The sequence below is a fragment of the Athene noctua genome, chromosome 15, assembly GCF_965140245.1.
Source record: "Athene noctua chromosome 15, bAthNoc1.hap1.1, whole genome shotgun sequence".
Classification (NCBI taxonomy): Eukaryota; Metazoa; Chordata; class Aves; order Strigiformes; family Strigidae; genus Athene; species Athene noctua.
Genome location: NC_134051.1, coordinates 9,031,920 through 9,051,079, shown reverse-complemented (window position 1 = coordinate 9,051,079; position 19,160 = coordinate 9,031,920). Strand labels below are relative to the sequence as shown.

At 55.6% G+C, this 19,160-nt stretch overlaps 2 protein-coding genes across 5 annotated transcripts in view; both read right to left on the bottom strand.

The window, feature by feature from the left end:
* The window catches only part of INTS1 (integrator complex subunit 1), a 29,949-nt gene extending 23,084 nt beyond the window's left edge, over nt 1–6,865 (bottom strand). For all 3 annotated transcript variants that reach the window (XM_074919346.1, XM_074919344.1, XM_074919345.1), the window contains exons 1-12: nt 6,676–6,865; nt 6,285–6,575; nt 5,513–5,709; nt 5,141–5,278; nt 4,242–4,401; nt 3,185–3,290; nt 2,709–2,895; nt 2,425–2,570; nt 1,998–2,139; nt 1,473–1,649; nt 1,125–1,233; nt 436–556 (exon numbers count right to left, since the gene is read on the bottom strand). In XM_074919346.1, coding sequence (XP_074775447.1) covers nt 436–556; nt 1,125–1,233; nt 1,473–1,649; nt 1,998–2,139; nt 2,425–2,570; nt 2,709–2,895; nt 3,185–3,290; nt 4,242–4,401; nt 5,141–5,278; nt 5,513–5,709; nt 6,285–6,575; nt 6,676–6,733 — 1,832 coding nt within the window. In that variant the 5' untranslated portion in view covers nt 6,734–6,865. The remainder of the gene's footprint in view (nt 1–435; nt 557–1,124; nt 1,234–1,472; nt 1,650–1,997; nt 2,140–2,424; nt 2,571–2,708; nt 2,896–3,184; nt 3,291–4,241; nt 4,402–5,140; nt 5,279–5,512; nt 5,710–6,284; nt 6,576–6,675) is intronic.
* Nucleotides 6,866–7,392: 527 nt separating this feature from the next.
* Nucleotides 7,393–18,220, bottom strand: LOC141966306 (lysosomal alpha-glucosidase-like). 2 transcript variants are annotated; one of them, XM_074918812.1, is made up of 20 exons: nt 18,141–18,220; nt 16,412–16,949; nt 16,068–16,213; nt 14,945–15,110; nt 14,340–14,436; nt 13,161–13,280; nt 12,785–12,903; nt 12,585–12,716; nt 11,703–11,813; nt 10,783–10,896; nt 10,535–10,619; nt 10,056–10,173; nt 9,595–9,728; nt 9,322–9,473; nt 8,980–9,128; nt 8,746–8,887; nt 8,449–8,547; nt 8,158–8,322; nt 7,929–8,075; nt 7,393–7,702 (listed from the first exon to the last, which is right to left on the bottom strand). In XM_074918812.1, exons 2-20 carry the CDS (start codon nt 16,937–16,939, stop codon nt 7,640–7,642), a joined length of 2,787 nt encoding a protein of 928 aa, XP_074774913.1. In that variant the 5' UTR covers nt 16,940–16,949; nt 18,141–18,220; the 3' UTR covers nt 7,393–7,639. The 2 variants fall into 2 exon arrangements, with proteins under 2 accessions (XP_074774913.1, XP_074774912.1); XM_074918811.1 differs by having other exon boundaries at nt 18,137–18,183.
* Between the last annotated feature and the right edge of the window lie 940 nt (nt 18,221–19,160).

The window sequence follows — 19,160 nt, the reverse complement described above, 5'->3', positions numbered from 1 at the left end:
TATTCATTCTGGCTTGACCTGCCTCAGTAATGCCTTGTACAGGACACAACCTGTCCTCCAGAGGCAGGCAGAGAAGATAGCCTTATCTAGGGAGCCCTCAACTGTGCAGCCTGAAAAAGGATGTCAGACAAAAGAACAAAGGGTCCACAGGGATCACACTTGGCCAGGTGACTGGAAATTCCCTGTTGGGTGGGCCCAAATAATACAAATCAGAAATACTTTCCATTATCATATATTTCTAGTAAAAGGATGCATATGCAGGAATTCCTGAGCAGGAGACAGTCCCAGCCTGAACCCTGCTAAAACAGTTTCTGCTCCCTGTCTGTTAAGGGGAGAGAAATCTAACCAAACCCTGGCATATACTGTTTTTTCATTATATGTCATACACAGCTGGGACAGGGACTGGTTACGCACAGCAGACTACCAGACTCTTACCAGTGCACATAGTCCTTTGGAGCCAGCTTGCTGATAGATGGAACAACTGTATGAAGCCACCAGACAGCATCTCGTTGGATAGCAGCAATTTGGTTCTGGAAAGAGCGCAGCACTTCCAGGTCTGAAAAACAGTCAGGTTATGAACTACATACCTATTAGGAGGCCCATCAGGAGCCAAGCAGAAGAGGGTGGCTGTTTCGAGAGCAGATAGTAACCAGAGCTCTGAAGCATCAACAGTAAACTGAGAAGTATCAGACAGCCTTGTGCGTCCCAGCATGGACAGCCCATGTACTTTTCTTTCTGACACATGCTGCAAACCCCTGAGACGTAGCATGGGTGAATTAGCGTTGTGAGAAGATGACATCTGGGCAGTCACTTCAGTGCCATCCCAAAGGCCTGTCTTCTCAGAATTAGGTCCCTGGTAATTCTTACAGCTGCTCCTCCAGGCCTGAGACCTCTCCCTACAGAGTTCTTTCCCCAGCCTCTCAACCACTGCTTCCATAGATCCAAGAAGCACTGGAAATGCCACATCCCCCAACTCTGTCAGTCTCAGGATGACAGCAAGCACCCTCTATTCAGAATGGAGGCTTATACTCCCTCCTAACCCTAGCTGCAATGTTTCCCCAACCTCAGAGGAGAGATCTACCAAGCTGCCCATCTTCAGATGGAACCCAGGTTGTTCTGCTTACTCTTTTTTTCTCCTTTGTCCCAAGCAATTCCAGCCTCCTTCACCTGGGCTGTAATACCAAGCATCATGGAGACAGCTAGCAGATCAGTTATGTGGATGACAAACCGCTCCTTAAAAAAAAAAAAGTGAGTTGAATCAGCAATACTGAAAGCTGCCTTCTGGAAGTGTTTCATCATCAAAAATGACAATCATGGTTGTTTGGAAATGGGATACGGAAGTACTGCTAGGAGATGAGACACACAAATACTGACTCACTCAGATAAAAAGCAAAAGAACAGCCAGAAAAATAGATATAGAAGAGCCCAGTACATCACTGGCACATCCAACAGCACAAGGGTCAGAGTGGTACCTTGAATTCCATTTCTGCATACTGGGCCTCCTTCCGTTCCTGCATAAGACCCAGACAGAAGGCCTGGAAGTTGATCTCATGTTTCGTCTGCTTAATGATCTCTCGCAGCAAAGCCCGTGAAGCCCGCAGGTAATCATCCTTAGTAGTCAAAAGATCCTGGAACACCATTGCTAGGTACTGAGGTCACACAGAAAGAGAAAACTTTCAGTGCATTGTAATGTATCTGTATCCACAAAATGAAGACACAAGGAAACAATGCTGGTGGTACGTCTGCCCTTCAGACCCCCAGGGAGCTGTAACATTCTTCTCATGAAACTTCATTACCACAAGGTTGGTCACCCAGAATGTGGGAGTTAAGAATAAATGTGCATGGGCATTTTCTAACAAGTGCAATAACAAAATTTCAAAACGGTATGATACAGATCACACAGCTGACTGAAGAGATTTTGTCTGAGCCTCAATTCAACTCAGTCTCTTGGGTGGGGTTCTGGGATCACTGTCAACCACACAAGACACTACACCTACCTTCGGAGCTTGCTCTGAGCTATGCTGAAGCACAGTATAGAGGATCTGCATATTGTTGGGATTTCTTGCATTTGACAGTTCGTTGAAAATCACGAACTTAATTGTGGTGCCCAGGTTATCCCTGTGCGCGTTCAGCAGCTCTCTGCAAGGGAAGACCAGGGGTATCAGAGCTGATGTTTCATTGCAGTCAGACCCACTGTTTCGATTTCTCTCTGAAGTATTTAACACACAGAAGCGAAGAGGATGGAGCAGCACATACATGCAGCAATAACAAAGGATTACTGAAAAGACTTCCAGGCCAATGAAATTCATTTAAATATTACACCCCATGGTCCAAGGTGATATTTAAAACCACTATGCAGAAACGCTGAGACCATCAAGGCCCTCAGCCTCTTCCAGAGTGTCACAGACCTGGTCAGTCACTCACCTGACACACAGCATGTAGTGGTTGAGAAGGACTTTTGGCTTGAGACGGATTTTGATGAGGTTGGAGATAACTTCCATGTCCTCTGAGCTGTGGGTGTTGCAGTTCATGCAGACCGACATCAGCAAGTCCTGAGCTGGCTTGGTCAACTGCAGAGGAAGAACAGAAAGGCTACAGCCACTTGCTGTCACAGATCGGAAACAGAACTGGCACATAGCATGTGGCCCTCCTGGCTGGATTCCAGAGCAGGTCCAGAAGGGTTGTGCTTCAAGAGCTTCTATCCTTACCTTTGGATTCTGCAGCCACATCTCCAGCCTCTGCACAGCCATCTGCCGCACCTCTTTGTAGCCACAGGTCGCTGTCAGCAGTCGAAGGAGGTTCCTGGAGACATTGTCCATTGGCTGGCGCCTGTTGAGTTGGTCCCGCAGCATGTCCAGGACATATTCCTCCACGCTCTCTGCAAGGTCGTCATACCTGGGCCACACAAACTGCATTTTAGTCACTCCCACACAAGCCAGCGTGGTCACACTTTGCTGTGCTCAGAAATCAGCATTCTTTCTTGTTTGTGGCATACATTACAAACAAACAACATCTACTCTTTTATCCTGGAACCAGTTTTATCTGATGCTCAATACTCTCTAGCAAGTGCCACAGGACAGCTAGTGCAGAGGGATAGGGAGTTCCCTGCTGCAGCACTGTAGGAGTGGGTGAGCACAGACAGATCTGCCACACGGCTGTGTTAGGAGAGGAAGAGGCACTGTACCTGGGCATGAGCTGGCCCTCCTGCTCTGGACTCATTTTCTCCTCTGCAATCAGCAGCTCACTCTGGCTGTCTTCCTCCTCTGTCATGGAAGGGTGTGGGCTACTCCCTAAGAGAGACCAGTACACAGCATGCTTCATGAGACAACTCCTCTTTCCAGACATCACTCATTCTCTTATATCATAGAATGATGGAACGGTTTTGTTTGAAAGGGACCTTAAAGATCACCCAGGCCCATGCCCCTGCCATGGGCAGGGACACCTTCCACTAGCCCAGGTTGCTCAAAGCCCCGTCCAACCTGGCCTTGAACACTGCCAGGGAGGGTCAGGCACAGCTTCTCTGGGCAACCTGCGCCAGTGTCTCACCACCCTCACAGTAAAGAATTTCTCCCCTATATCTAATGTAAATCTCCCCTCTTTCAGTTTAAAACCATTACTGCTCATCCTATCACTATCTCTCTGACAAAAAGTCCCTCCCCACCATTCCTGTAGCCCTCTTTAAGCACTGGGAGGCCGCTCTAAGGTCTCCCTGGAGCCTTCTCTTCTACAGCTGAACACCCCCAACTCTCTCAGCCTGTCCTCGTAAGGGAGATGCTCCGGCCCCTCGAGGATCTTCATGGCCTCCTCGGATCTGCTCGAGTAGGTCCATGTCCTTATGCTGGGGGCCTCAGATCTGGACACAGCACTGCAGGGAGGGTCTCACAAGAGCAGAGTAGTGGGGGAGAATCCCCTCCCTCGGCCTGCTGGCCACACTGCTCTAGATGCAGCCCAGGATATGGTTCAGCTTCTTTCAAGGATCCCCTTCAGCAACAGTGAAGGAGGCCAATAGTCACCTCCTCACAGTGTACCACACACAGGCACATCCTCCAAGTCTCTGTCACTGTCTGCCCTCAAACATCCCCTAAAAATGAAAGGGGCCCAAAGAGAGGAAAAGCAATGCCTGGAACAAAACATTTGGTCTCTGTGATTCCATCCAGTAACAAACTATTCTCACCAGTCAATAAGCTCACCAGGCTCCATCCTCTCCCTAGCCCTCTGTTGCCATTTCCCAAACATCTTACCGGCACTAAGGTCCCCTCCACTACGTCCAACTTCTCCGTGCAAAAGCATGCTCTTAGGAGGCATCTTTGTGTTAAAAGCTGTTTGGATGTTATCCACAAATGTCTTGCAGTGAGGGCTGTCCACCCAGATGCGCTCCCCAAGAGAGTCCTCAATGTAAACCTGCAAATGAGAACATAAACCATGCTCAAGCCTTCTATTTTTATTTGTTAATCAAAGGAGTATTTGTGATCTTCCCCAGTTTTTATTTATTTTCAATATACAGCTGCAAAGCAGGAAATGAGCATAACCACTGCATGGATGAAAAACAGATCAGATGACTGCAGGTAAGTCACATAGGAGCAAAATAAAAACCATCACATCCCAGGCTCGACTGGGCACTGACCTTCTCAAGCAACAAAGTTCACTAAGCTTTAGCAAAGACTTTACAACAATTTCTACCACCAAAATATAGAAGCTGGTCTTTTAAAAACTTAGCCTTTTAAAATTAATGAGTTGTTCTAATCCTTACAGGCAAACTAGAAAATACGAAGTCTCTGTGACATTTACATCATTACAGACTGTCAAAGGCATCTCAGAAAAGAGCAGAGATAAGGCAACAAAATGCAAAGGAGGCCACAGCATTTCAACAACCAGTGGAATTTTTCTTTTAAAAACCAAAAAAATCCTCTGGTTTTCTCCCTTGTCAATACAGCACGGGCCCAGCCTCCAACTTCTGCCTCCTCCAGCTGCATTCCCCACACTGGGCAACGGGCCACTAGATACCCCCTCGTCCTGCAGCACAAATAAATCTTCTGCTGACATCCTACCCCAGCACAGACACATTTCCCAACCCCGGCCGGTTCTACCCAGTCTGCCCACCACTGCCTCAGTCCAGCAGAAGCACCCTTGGTTCAACAACCTTGACAAAGATCTCTGGCCAGTTCTCATCCTCTTCATAAGCTGCCATGAGAAGGTTGCAGGCCAAGACAGACACGAGGCTATTCCCTTTGGCTTTGAAATTGATGGAGGCATCTCTTCGGAGTAGGCTGCACAGTGCCTGGAATATCATCCACAATAAATAAAAAAATAATCAAGCAATCTAGCAAGAAGGCATATAGGAAAGCTGTACAAAAAAAGAAACACAAATTGCAGTAACTTGCCACAGAGGAACGGTATTTACAAAGCTAATGCAAATCATGCTCTGGTCTGAGAGAAACTGCAACTACGCTGGCAAGTCAGCAGCAACAATTGGTCAGTAAGCCCAAGAGTCCCAACACAGCACAGCCCTCACCTCGATAACCCCTTCAGTGGCAAATATGTTTGGTTTGATTTTTGCCAGGTACATGAGGCTCAGGTACAGCGTGGTATCAGGTTTGGCTCTGTTCATTTTCAGCTGCTTCACAGCTCCACACAGCACCCCCTCAATACGATCGTCATTGCCTTCTGCCTCTGCTGCCTCAATTTCATCCAGCAGCACCGTGGGGACAACTGCAATTATCAACATACAGGCATCAGTGCTTACCCTCACACAAAATAACCTGCCCTAAGATGCCAGCAGGCCCAGTCACCAGGAAAGCAAAGCACGGACCAGCTCATCTTTAGACCCTGCAATAGCTTTTCCCTACCCAATTGCTATTAAAAGTTCAGTTTCACATCAGGCAATATCCCTTGATTATTTTTTGGTTGGTCTGTGCTTGCACGCTCCTCTGCAATGTATCAAACACCAGAAAACAGAATGAAAATTCAAAAAGCTAGTAACATTCAGATCCAGAGTCTGCTAAAGAAATATATGACTAAAATACCACAATCCAGACTCACAGATTTCTTCAGGGAGTTTTTCAGAGGCTGCTATTAAACAGCTATCAGACAGGATAAACACAGCCCAATGCCAACAGAAGCCGTGACTTCGGCCCTATATCCAGCAGAGAAAATGGTTAAGAACAGCACACAAACGTTAGTGTGCAGGCTGCAAGGAAGGCTCCTGGGCTGAAGCTCTCGGGAAAGGTAAGTTGAAGTTTGCATCCTCACTCGCTCGCCTTGGCAGAAGCACAGCGAGGCCTCACCTTCGATCGGGATGACAGACGGCTCCTTGATGGAGGGTGAAATGGCTCTCTTCTCCGCCACGGCCGCCTCTGCCAGGCGTCCCAGGGCGCTGAGGGGGGGCGTGGAGGAGAGCTTGGGCCGCTTGGTCAAGCCGGTCAGCCCCGCCGGGCCCGCTAAGGCGGCGGCCGCGTCCCGCTTGCGCTCGGAGGGCAGCCCGGGGGGCGCCGGCTTCAGCAGGGTGACGGCGGTTTTTCCCTCGCCGCTCTGTCCCTTGGAGCCCAGAGCGATGAAGTCTCCCGGCGGCGGGTGCGCTGCAAAGGGACAGGGGGCAGACGTGACAGCACAGGCCCGCGGACACCGGAGCCCCCCGCCCGGCCCCGGGCGAGACGGCCGCACCCCACCAGGACTCACCGGAGGGCTTGGGCACGGCGCTGGGCCGCCGCACGGCAGCCGCCTTCGGCCGGTTCATGGCGCCGATGCACACAGACCCCGCTAACGGGCCGCCGCCGCCGTAACCCGGAACCGGAAGCTCTCGGCCTCGCCCCGCCCCCGGGGCCGAAGCGAAGGGCGCGCGCTCCCGCCGCCGCGCTAGAGCGGCACCTCTGGCCCCGCCCCGCGGGTCAGCGCCGCCTGGTGGCGGGAGGGCGCGGCGCGGCGCGGCAGGCAGTGGCGCCCCCTAGCGGGGGAGGGGGGGGATGAACTGCACCCCAGGGGGGGATTTGGGGGGGGGGCGAGGCCAGAGAGGGACTGGGATGGGGGCTGGGGGGGCTGAGACTTGGGGTCTGATGGTGGCACTGGGACTGGGGGGCTGGGATCGGAGAGGGGAGTTAAGAGTCTGTGATGGAGGGGCTGGAATGGTGGGGGATTAGGGGCAGAAACAGAAGGTGGGATTGGGGGGCTGGGATTAGGGCCTGAATTTGGGGGTCTGGGATGGGGGTCTGGAATCAGGGAAACTTGGATTGGGGCTGAAATTGAGCAGCTGAGGCTGGGGAGACAGAATCAGGAGGACTGAGATCGGGGACTGAAACTGGGGGGCCCTGCAGCAACCCCCCATACCTCACCCTCTCCCGGCCACCCCCCTGTTCCCACATCACACTCCCAGGACAAGCTCTGCACGTGCCTTTATTGCAGCAGGGACCACAAGTGCCCACACCTCGACCCACACCACCCACCCCGGACCAGGTGGGGGCACCCGGCAGCCAAGCCCCCACCCTGCACCCCCCATCCCCAGCCGTGCTGGAGGGGGGCCGCATGGCAGCAGGTGACAGTCCCCATCACCTCCTCCGCGGTGGCGTCCTGCCCTCAGGGGCAGGAGCATGGACCATCTCCCGATGGGTGGTCTCAGCGAGGTGGGGGCGACCCCGTGGCCCCCCACTCACAGCCACCGCAGGGAGAAGCCCTGGCTGAGGCTGAGGCCAAGGTCGCTCACAGTGAGGACCTGTGGGTTGAGAGGAGACATTCTGGAGTACAGCCTCAATAGGGGGATGCAGAGCATACCCAGCTTGGCTGAGCTCCCCTCTCCCTGAACCCCAACATGGAGGGAGAGACACCCCAGAGTCCTCACCCACCTTCTCAGCCACCCTGTGAAACAGGCTGGGGGAGGAGGGATGGAGACTCCCAGGATAGGGACCCCCTGGACAGGGCACCCCAAGATGGGGCTGTACCTGGTTGTCCAGGTAGGAGAAGGGCTTCTCCTGGCCGTCCAGGAGGACCTTGCTGGGCTGCTCCTGTACCCCAAAGATGCTCACTGTGCCGATGGTGACCTCAGTGGCCTCACTGCTGGTGTGAAGGACGATGGAGGTGAAGATGTTCTGCAGGAGGGGGGTGACATGAGCTCAATGTGGCCAGGTGCCAGAGGACACCCCTCCCCTTGCCCTCCCCACCACATCCCACCTGTGTGACGTTGAATACCAGGTAGGAGTAGTTTCCCTGCTCCAAGGTGTCCAGGCTCTCGCCATCATCCCAGAACAGGTCCCCCCAGGCAGTGGCACTCTGGGACAAGGCCACGATGAGGCGCAGGGGATTCCCTCGGGTTGCCTTGCTGGTGGTCCCCGGTTTCTGGGGTTCAAAGACATGGGTGCTGTAGAGTTGTGAGCACCCAGGAGGGGGGTCCAGGAGCTGAGGTGCTGGGGAGGACACACATACTGTGGACAGACCCCAGGGAGGTGATGTGTTGGCGCTCACCTGAGTGGGCAGGACGGTACCTTCCCGGACATGCAGGTTGATGTGATCCAGGGGGGCCGACATCTTCATCATCTCCCCGCTGCTGTTCACTGAGGAGCCCTGAGCAGGCGGCAAGAGACATGGGTGTGAGGGGGTCAGGAGCACGGCACAGGCTCAGGCACAGGTCTGGGCAGTAGCCATCCCCACCCCTTCCTCCAGTGGGGCTTGCTGGGCTCAGCCATGGCTTCCCACCCTCAGCCCCGAGACATCCAAGCAGGGCCCATCCGACCCTCAGCCAAGCACTGCAGTGCTCCTCACCGTGTAGAAGTCGTACCACACGCCTCGGGGGACGTAGCCCGTGACTGAGTCCACCCCTGGCTCCAGCACCGGTGTCACCAGCAGGCTCCGGCCCCACAGGAACTGCCTGTCCAGCCCCAAGGTGGCCACATCCTGGGGGAACCTGCGGCGGGATGGAGACACCGCTCGGATCAGCCCCTTTCTCCATGATCCAGCCTAAACTGGATCCCTGGCTCCTGGCACAGATGCTCTTACTCAAAGAACAAGGGCCGGGCGACAGTGTCCCCTTGCAGGTGGGCATGGTGGAAGAGGGTGTAGAGGAAGGGCAGGAGGGAGTAGCGGGTCAGCAGCACGTTTTTCATGGCCGTCCTTGCCACAGGGCTGAACACCGTTGGGTCCTGGGCCTGGGGGAGATGAGGGGAATCAGCAGCCCCCCATTCCCAACCCCATCAGGCATCCCCACCTCCCCTGATCTCCTGCATCCCACATCCCACATCCCCCATCCCGCATCCCCCATCCCGCATCCCACACACCCTGCATCCCCCATCCTGCATCCCACCCCCGGGGTGCCTCCCACCCGAGCACGCTGCCCTCGACCTCCTCATTCTGGGTGTTGTGGTTGCGAGCGAAGGGGTAGAAGGCACCGAGTTGCATCCAGCGGGTGCACAGCTCCTCCGAGGTGCTGCCAGAGAAGCCACAGATGTCTGCCCCAACCAGCGGGATGCTGAAGAGGCTGAAGCTCAGCAGCCCTAAGGGCAGGAATGATCAGCGGGACGGAAGGAGTTTCAGAGATGTCTCCAAACAAGCAGGAAGCTCGATGGAGCTGGGGTGCTGGTAGGGAGGGGTCTGCGTGCAGCCTGTGCCACCCACCTGGGATGGAGTAATACATATCCTTCCACTGGCTCCGGTTGTCACCCAGCCAGTGCCCTGAGTACCGGCCCTGGCTGGGGAAGGTGGAGCGGGAAATGACGAAGGGGCGCTGCCCCCGGATCTGTATCAAGGCACTGGAAAACAGTGGGGAGAGCCAGAGGCAGGAGGTGAGAGCAGCCCCCCAGGAGCTTGCCTTTTCGACAATGGTGGAAGGAGAGGTCCAGCCTGAGCAGTACAGCGAAGGCTCAATGCCAGGACCAGCCTCACCCACCCATCCCTCCCAGAGCGGTGTCAGCTCCCTTCCTCTGCTGGGTTATTCCCATCCCGAGGCCGTGAGCAGCCAGAGTATCTCCCCTTTGGGTCAGCCACTCAAATCCCCGTCCTTTCCCTACACGGCCCTGAGCCACCGGACTTTGTCCCATCCCATACCCAGGCCAGCAGAAAGCTGGATGCTCGGGTACCTCGCTGTGGCTTTGGCTTCCATTAGCCCGTAGAGGTTGTGGAGGTTGTAGTGCACTGAGGCTTTCTGCTTCGCTGAGGCACACACCGTCTTCGCAAAGAGGGACTCGCCCAGCACGGCTGCCAGGAGGGAGAGCCTCTGTTTGCATGTGCTGGTGGGGGGGTGCAGGGGACACAAACCCCCCCACGCTTGCTGGCTCTGGGTCAGCCCTCCCACACGCAGGGACCAGCCGTTGCTGCCAACACAGCACTGAAAGCTCCTGCAGATGGTCCCATCCTGCACCCTGACACAGCCCCAACAACTGTGCAAGGCTTGGGCACGGACACCAGCACACGTGAGTAGGGATGGAGACATTCAGGGTGTAAAACAGAGACATGACGTCTCTTAAAAAACGTTTTTCCTCCATCACACTCTGTTGCCAGTGATCTCAAAGCACACAGTACCCACCAGCACAGCCCTGCATTTCACCTCCCTCCTTACCCGGTGTGTAGGGTGGGTTGTCGAGCTCTCCCTGGGGGCAGCCATCTTCTGATCCATCCATGAAGTTGGATGGCTCATTCATGTCCTAAGCCAAGAAAATTGTGGAGCAATTTCAAGGAGAAGGTTTTGGGAATTAGTGAATAGACTTGAAAAAGCTGCATCTGAGGGACAGACAGTCCTTCCAGGACACACACTGGGTGCCAGCTGAGCTGCTGGCAGGGAGTCACCCGGGGCAAGGAGGGACTTACGATCCAGAGGCCGTCAAAGGGCACATGGGCATGGAAGTGCTGCAGGTTCTCCAGCCACCACTGGTGTGTGTCCGGGTTGGAGAAGTCTGCGAAGGCAGTGAAGCCGGGCCAGACCTGCGGGGACACCACAAAACCACAGGTTCAGCAAGCAGGTGATTGGGGCGAGGGGGGTGGGGCCATGGGGAACGGGGTGCCACAGGGCTGTGACCATGCTGAAGGACCAGGGGTGAAACAGGCAATAAACCAGAAGATAAGCCCAGGCTGACTGCTTCAAGTTCTGGATGCTGCATGCACAGCATCCCTCCTGCCACCATTGGGGTGCCAAGGACTCCCCCACGACCCAGTGGGCACTGGCAGTTGATGGAGCAGCTGCTCTGCCTCCGCATGCAGCACAAGCCCTTACATCCCCTAGCCCAGGGCACATCAGGGAAGAGCTGTGATTTCTCCACATTTTGCCTTACTCCAGAAATTTTAGCCAATTCTTTTTTTCCTATTTTTTCAGGCTACATCAAAAGCCTCCTCCTCATAGGTGGTGAGAGAGAGCTGGAGAGAGCAAACATCCAAGGGACACAAATTGGGAGGGAACCGCTGTGGAGCAGAACTGGAGGTATGTGTCCCTTGCAGACAACCTCCCTTCACCCCAGAAATGGGAAGGGAGAGAAGTCAGATGACCGGCCTTGGGCAGCACCGTTAAGCTCATATGACTCCCACAGGCTCCTCTGCTGGGGCAGGGGCTGGCTCCTGGGGTCGATGGAGACACCAGGAGGTGACACACGAGGCTGATGGCTAAGCCAGGCTCTGGCAAGCATCCCAGAGAGGTCCCTTGGCCGCTTGGCTTTCCCCCCAGTGCGAAGGATGAAATCCCAGACCTGCTACTGCACAACTCTGCGGGGCTGGGATTTCCCCCCGCTGCTCCTCACCTGCCCGATGAGCGGCTGCCCCTGGGTGGTGTTGAGGAACAAGCCTCGTCTCAAGGCTTCATCGAAAGGCCAGTAGGAGCCATTAGGGCTGGTGCTGCTGATGCCGGGATCCTGGGGACAAAGCAGAGGGTTAGTGCCATTCCTGGCAGACTGTGGCGCCTTCCCCCTGCCAGACCGGTGTGATTCAGAGAAGAGGACAACCCACACAGGGTCAGCCAGAGCCCATAGACGGTGGCTGTTTCCCCCAAAGGGAACAGAAACTTGCTTCAACACTTCCAGGCATGTTTTCTAAAATGTCACTTCTGCAAGTCCCCAGGACCCGTTAGGGCGTTTTGAGGAGGGGGGGACAAATACAAGAAATCTCATGCTTATGCAAGAAATGTTGGGTCATGAATGGGCTTGGGCTACAACAGGAAGTTCAACAGGGAGGGAACCTCACCTTTCCCTCCCCAGGATCCCCCAGTCCCCACTACCCCCAGCAAGCAGAATCCGCACCCCCTTTCCTTGCAGAGGGAAGAAGGGAGATCACAGCCAGGTCATGAGATCCCAGCACTACTGGGGATGTGGGGGCACCCCAGCTGAGTACCCACAAGTTAAACAGCCTGACCCACAGTTCCTCTATTCTTTCACCCACGGGGGACAGGGCCATCCCTGTACTCCCACAGCAGACAGGACCACAGCACAAGAACCTGGCCCGTGTCTCCACAGTCCCTGCATTAGGGGGATTTCCAGTGACAGTTTACAGTTGCCTGCCCAGCACTGCGGACCAGCCTTGGATAAAAATCCCCAGGGCTGGGGATGATCAGCGACCATGAGCATCCCTTACGTCTTACATCCCAGCTCTGCAACAAAGACAGCACAGGGGGAGAGGAGGGGAAATACCAAGATCATAACGTAGCGCTGCCCATGTTTGTGGAGGTCTTCCACCAACGACGGGAGGGAGGCAAATTTCTGGGGATCGAAGGTGAAGTCACGGTACCCATCCATGTAATCGATGTCATTCCACTGCGCATCCTGCAGGACAGAGGCTCAGGGATGTGCGACAGAGCCCAGACCCAGCCTCCACGGGTGTGAGGGGTTACCTGGGGGATCTCATAGTTCCTCATGGCTCTCACAGTCTGCCAGGTCTCATTGCTGGATCCATAGCCCCAGCGGCAGAGGTGGAAGCCCAGTGCCCAGAGGGGTGGCATGGCTGGGAAACCTGCAGTGGGAGAGAGGGAGCACAGACGGGGTATCCCTGGATGACAGCAGCATCTCAAAAAGATGGGAAGGGAAACAGGAAAAAGGAGGTGACTGATGACCCCTGATGTGCTGGGAGGGCTGGGAATGGGATGGCTGGGGACCACTGGCCGCTTCCCAGCTGGAAGGGCTGGGGATGGTGGTGAAGCTGGGGTGCGACAGGGATGGGAGCATGGGGGAGGTGCCTGCAGGTGGCCACGTTGGGGTGCAGACTCTTACCTATCACCTGCTGGTATTGCTGGATGACCATGTTGGGATCAGGCCCCAGGAAGATGTAAAAATCCAGCACCCCCCCGATGGTCCTCCAGGTCAGGGCTGGAGCAGGCTGCAGGGCCACCTCTTTTGGTGGGCAGGGGGGAGAAGAGAAAAAGACAGTGACAACTGGGGAGCAATGCCCAGACCCCAACCCCCACAGCGGGGACAAAGCAGCGCCACAGGTAATGGTCAGCCTGGGCAGGAGAATGGAGAAATCACTGCCTCACTGCCTTGCACTCAGTGGCTGCTAAATGGGCATCTGGCAGCTTAAATCACCACAGCCCAGGGAGATTGCTGTTTTACATGGGGAGAGGGATCGCTATCACAAAAATTTGCTCCTTAAGCCCAAAGCTTCACTGTTCTCCCAGATTCCACTTAAAGACCAAGCACATGCAGGGCTTTCCTTCATGCCCTCCCCAAAAATCTCCTCCTAAATGAATGAAGAGCTACTTATACAAGTGAGCATGTGGGAGCAAGGGCTTTTCTGAGAAGGGCTTTTCACACAACTGAGCTCTCAAACCTCAGCTCAGGTGGTTGCATCTCCCGTGAGCTCCTCCTCGGGAGCATCGCCACAATAAAGCCAAGTGCAGCTGGAGCTACGAGAGCCCCAGCGTGCACAGCATTGTCCCAGCTGGCTGCAAGCAGCGGCTGCTGGGAGGGACGGGTGATGGCCGGTGCCGTCCCCAACACGGCAGGAGCCCGTGGGAGCTGCTGTGTTATCAGCTGGCACACACAGGCGGATCCCATGGCCACAGCCGGCACAGCACAGCTGGGAAGAGCGCGGGCGGCAGACGGCATCCCCGGCTGCGCCTCAGCCATGCCGCGCCGCTGGGCCTGGGGGCAAGGCTGTTTCGGGTGGAGATGGAATGGGCACGGACCCACACACAAGGGACTTGCTTTTCCAACAGCAACTTGGCAGCTGGGCATGTGGTTAAACTGCTCGGCAGTTGCTAAAGAGCCTCACCATAGCCAGGAAACAGATGGCTATGCTCAATAACGGAGCCATCAAACCACATCTTTCCCTTTTACGGCTTCCTCTCGCCCCAAGTTCCCGAACTGGCTTCTCCAGCAGCTCCCATCTGTCCCCACCTGTCGGGTCCTCCTCCAGGGACAAGCTGTCCCAGGGTCCCCCGGGACACCTACCCATCGCATTGCTGTTGAGGAGGAAAACCCCGTGAGCATCTCCACCCTGCTCCATCAGCAGGTAGAAGGGGTGAGCACCGTAGAGGTTGAATGATTCCTGCAAAGAAGAGGTGCCAGATGAGGGAGAAGCTCCCCGGCAAAGCTGGAGAGCCCCGTGTCAACAGCAGTGAATAAATGGCCCCGAGTTGCATCTGCTGCCACCACCTAACCAGGCATCTGTCACCCTCTGTGGAGGACAAGGCGAGGGATGGGGATGGTTTCAGAGGTGGCGCTGAAGGCCATGGGAGGCTCCTTCTTCGCAGCTTGGAGGCTGCTACTGAGTTGGGCTGGGCAAGGGGGAAACCTCCTGCCTCACCACAACCTGTTGCACGAGCAGCAGGGTGGAGCGGAAAACACCCAGGGCCCTCAGAGTGCCAAAAGAGTTTTGCAATTGCTCTGAAACCCTTCCCGGCACATATCTGCCCATCGGCCGCGACCACCCCCTGCCTCTCCCAGGACTGCTGCCCATCCTCCTGCCACATTTTCCCATGGTTTGTCCAATGCACTGGAGAGCAGCACCCCTGTCCTCACGCCCTGCACCCCTGCAGGGAGTGGGGGGATGGTACCGTGGGAGAGACATCACGGGCCCACAGCGTGAGGGTATTCCAGTCCAGGCTGTGCAGGAGCGTGCTGCGGTGCTCCCCCAGCCCGTAGAGAAAACTGGATGGGAGCGATGTGGATATCTGGAGAAACTGGTCAGCGAAGATCAAGGGGGCCACGGTGGTGTTGAGCCTGCCAGAGTGACACCGAGGGAGAGAGAGGGTCAAGAGGGGATGCTGGGATCCACCGAGATCTGTTTGCCCATCACAATTTACCCCTTGCTCCTCGAAGCATCCCAAAGGCCGGTACAGCAGCTTATGTCCCACCCTGCATTCAGCCCCAGTACCTTGGCCCAGGTGGCAAATTTGGGTCTGGCTGGATGAGAGGCACAGCCCAAGCCTGACCTAGCATGGTACAGTCTTTTCTTTGACACCAGAAGTTTCCATGCAAGTTATTATTAACCACCAAGGCAATATGGCAGTGGGGTTTCTCAGCCTGTTGTCACTGATAAACAGCTCCCAACTAAAGGACAGACCACAGACACCAGCAAATGGGAAGGAGCAGGAAACGACGGGATCTCAAAACACCCTGGCCATACATTGACTGGCTGTTGGTGCTCACCAACAGCTTAGTGTGGGCAAAGCCGTGGAGGTGACTGACAACAGCACAGAAAACCACCTGCAGTCCTCCACAGAAAGCCTGGGACTGTGGGTGTCCCTGTAGCTTGGACAGCCAGGAAAACCCAAAAGCAGGGTGAAACAGCCAAAACCACTACCCTTTGGTGGCTGTTTCCCCAAGTCAGCAGGTCCCATACTGGTGACATGTTGGGGATTTGCACAATGTTTGGTTGCTGTAGGACCTGGTGAGGAATTAGGGCACTGGGAGGTTTTTAGAGAGGTGCTGATCCCACCCAGCCCTGCCACGGACCCAGCAAGTATGTAGCCAGCCTGTGGGGTCAGGAAGCCATGTGCTGCCACATCTGCACATTAGCATGGCTGTAAAGATGAAGACAAAGTGTAATTACTGGCTGGAGATCCCACAGCATGGTTTTCCCTAAGGAAAAGCCCCCAGGAATCATGCTGGAGCCTGCCCAGGGTGGGATGAGCGTTCCCCCACCCGCTGTGGGATGTAGAGGAGGTGGGTTCTTACAGCACCGTCCCTGTCGCCCTGCGCCGCAGCAGCACCCCAAAGGGGTCCCGGGAGAAGTCCAGGCTGTAGATGGGGTTTTCTGCTCTCTTCATCACCTGGGGAACCTCAAGGGGAACCTCGTACCGTGGGTTGGCTGCATCTGTTATCTGCAAAAGGGAGAAAACACGCTTTAAAGACCAGCAAAGCAAGAGGGCAAAGGGTTGGAGATGCTCACTGGCCACATACAGGCACGCCTGGAGCACAGTAGCTTCTAGACTTGGTTTGAGCAGTGAATGGTCACCTATGGGATGGAGGGTGCAGGACGACAGTCACAAGCTCTGGAGGGCAGCCAGCGAGAAGCTCACCTTGATGTGTAGCCGGGTGTCTGTCTCAAACTTCACGTCCAGCCTCAGCTTCATGATGTCATGGGGGTAATAGGCCTTCTCTGTCCGCACCAGCAACCCCACCATGCCCAGTGCCGTCTGGTTGAGGCTTTCCAGGGTGTAGCTGGGGAAGTCGGGGGGGTAGAAGCACCAGGGCACACCCTGCTTGCCTGCCGCCGGTGGGGGGCTTTCAATGAAGCAGCACCCTCGGTTTTCGCAGAGCTCCTGCGTCACCACCACACGCCGTTCCGGGTAGCAGTCAAAGCGGTGGCTTTCAGGTACCAGGAGACATTTGGGGGGTAGCATGGGTCCAGGCCAGCCCCCTGACACTTGCCGCAGTACCCAGACGGTGACAGTGCTCAGCAGCACGGCAGCCACCAGCAGCCCACTGCCCACCCACCATGGGGCCAGCTTCCCGCGGCCGGCGGGTGCCGGGGTGGCCCCTTCCTCCTCCACCCGGCACGCCACCGGCTGCGGCACCGCCGTCGTCAGCTTCTGGTACGACTTCATCGTCCTGGTGCTGGAGTGAGGGGGAGATGGAGGCAGGCATGAAGGAGTTGGAGGGGGAGAACTGGCCCAAGCCTTGAGGATGGCTTCCTCGCTCCCAACACCCAAGGTTCAGGCAGAGCCTGCCCACCTTGGCACCCTGCACCGTGATGTCTGCACCCTTGGCTCAGGCATACGACAAACTTGGCAAAGGATGGCTTTGCCAGGGTTGGGTGGTCCTGATCCTGCAGGAGTGCAGGGAGATGCTGCCACATGACTCTGCCAGCTCCAGGGGACAAAGTGCCATCCACCTGAACCCCACCTGCTCTTGGGTGGCAAAGCAGCCCCTCAGGTTTTTCTCAGGTCGTAATTTATGGGCTGCAGCGTGTCTGGAAGCTGCAAGTAAAACCAAGCTCCCTCTGCCCGTGAGAACAGAGCCATGGTGCTGGGAGCTGTAGCTCTGGGGTAAAGCATCCTCTGCTCCGAGCATCCCCTGCCGTCAACCAAAGCCCTGAGTCAGAGGATTTAGTCCCAGGGAGGGCTGGGCGAGGGATGGCAGGGAATATGCTGTCAGTCTTTGCCTCCCACTGATAAAATCTGATTTTAACAACCACTCAGGCAAACATCTCCAGGACTGTAAGCAAAGGAGACCCCCATGCTCCTGCTGAGTGCAAGGAGCAATCTCAGCACCTTAAATAAGAGACACAACTTTCTTCTCTCCATCTCCTACCCAAACCATAGGTGCTCAGACCCCACTCACCTCCGCCCTGCAATCTGCAAAAGCTCAGCAAAACAGCTCTCCCCCAAAAGCAGATTTTATTCCCTGGCAGCCCTCCTCCAGCTCCAGCACCAAAATGGCTCAACCTGCCAGGGCCTGGCTCAGAAGCCACCCCTGAGCGGCAGTGCCTGCCCCACGCAGCACCTCAGCCTTATGCAATCCTCGGTCGCTTCCCCACGCAGGGGTGGCTGCGCCCACCCGCCGTGGCTGGCAAGCACTGTCATGCGAACCCCGGGGACCTCGGCATGCCACCAGCCCATGCACCCATGCTCATGCCAGGCCACCCCGCGATGTCACCCTGCAGCAGGGGCATTCGGGGGGGGGGGGGACACCGCCAGCTCCTGCAGCTGGGGGCTCCCCAGCCCGACACGGTGAGGCATCGTGCCCTGGGACCCCCCTGCCCGGCCTGCCTGGGCCCCGCTCCGGCCATGCCAGGCGCTTACATACACGTATCTCCTCTTGACATTGTGGCTGCGGGCAGGCAGGCAGCGGGCAGGCAGGCAGCGGGCAGCGGGCAGCGGGCAGGGCTCCCAGCCGCTGCAGCTCTGCCTGCTCCGCCGTAAAAACCCTACAAGACGCCCAGAGCCTTCCTACCGCTCCTCTCTAGTAGCAGCGCCTCCACACACGCCTCTCCGGCGACTTCTCAGCCGCTTGCTCCTCTGGTTTGTGTGCTTTACATATATATATATATATATATATATATATATATATATTTAATATATGTATCTACACTAAATGCTGTTTGAAAGCCCCAAGATGGAGAATATGAGAGATTAACAACTTTTTAGATTTTCCCCAGCCTGGATGCATGCAAGGTCTCAAACCCCGGAGTATTAGTGCCTCTACCTCACTTTTAGGGTGAGAGGACTTTACCCAGAGCAGTGTGAAAGAGGTGCCTGTGCTGAATCCTACACTGTGGCTTCAGGGAATAGTGATGCCAGATGTGTTTTGAGCACACAGCAGGTGGGATAGACCTGAAAAACCCCACACTTCCCAAAACAAATCTCTTTCTTCGTGCAGGTTTTCACCAGAGGTCCTTTCTCCCATTGCACTCCTGTTCATCTGGTTAACAGTATGGTAATTGCACCCTCCCTGCCCAGGCTTTCCCACTCTCAGGGGACTGGAGAGCTGCTCATTGTTTACTATCAAAGGCCACTGCAGTCTAAAGGTCAGCAGCAAAGGACAACAGACCTTTGGAGCAGAGTTGCTTTCTCCAGGGAATGAAAACAAAAAGTAAGAGCTGTTGTGAACAGGACAATTCACCCAGAAACAGAATTTCAGGTGACACAACACCCTACCCCACCCCACCCCACACTATATGGGATCTGTCAAACCCATGCTGTTGCAGACAGAGAAAATACCTCAATTCTGGTGAGCCCCATGTGTTGGGTTGTCACCACGGAGGGTGAGACCCCCACCCAGGACACAGCCAGCCCATCCCTCGTGCCTTTGGGGACCAACGTCTCG

What these genes read in the sequence shown, in the direction of transcription:
- LOC141966306 (XM_074918811.1), bottom strand. Translation starts at nt 18,159, where the DNA reads ATGTCAAGAGGAGATACGTGTAT. An exon ending in TCAAGAGGAGATACGTGTAT is followed by an intron (nt 16,950 to 18,136) that starts GTAAGCGCCTGG and finishes CCCTCACTCCAG; the next exon opens with CACCAGGACGATGAAGTCGT. An exon ending in ACAACACCCAGAATGAGGAG is followed by an intron (nt 9,129 to 9,321) that starts GTCGAGGGCAGC and finishes CATCTCCCCCAG; the next exon opens with GCCCAGGACCCAACGGTGTT.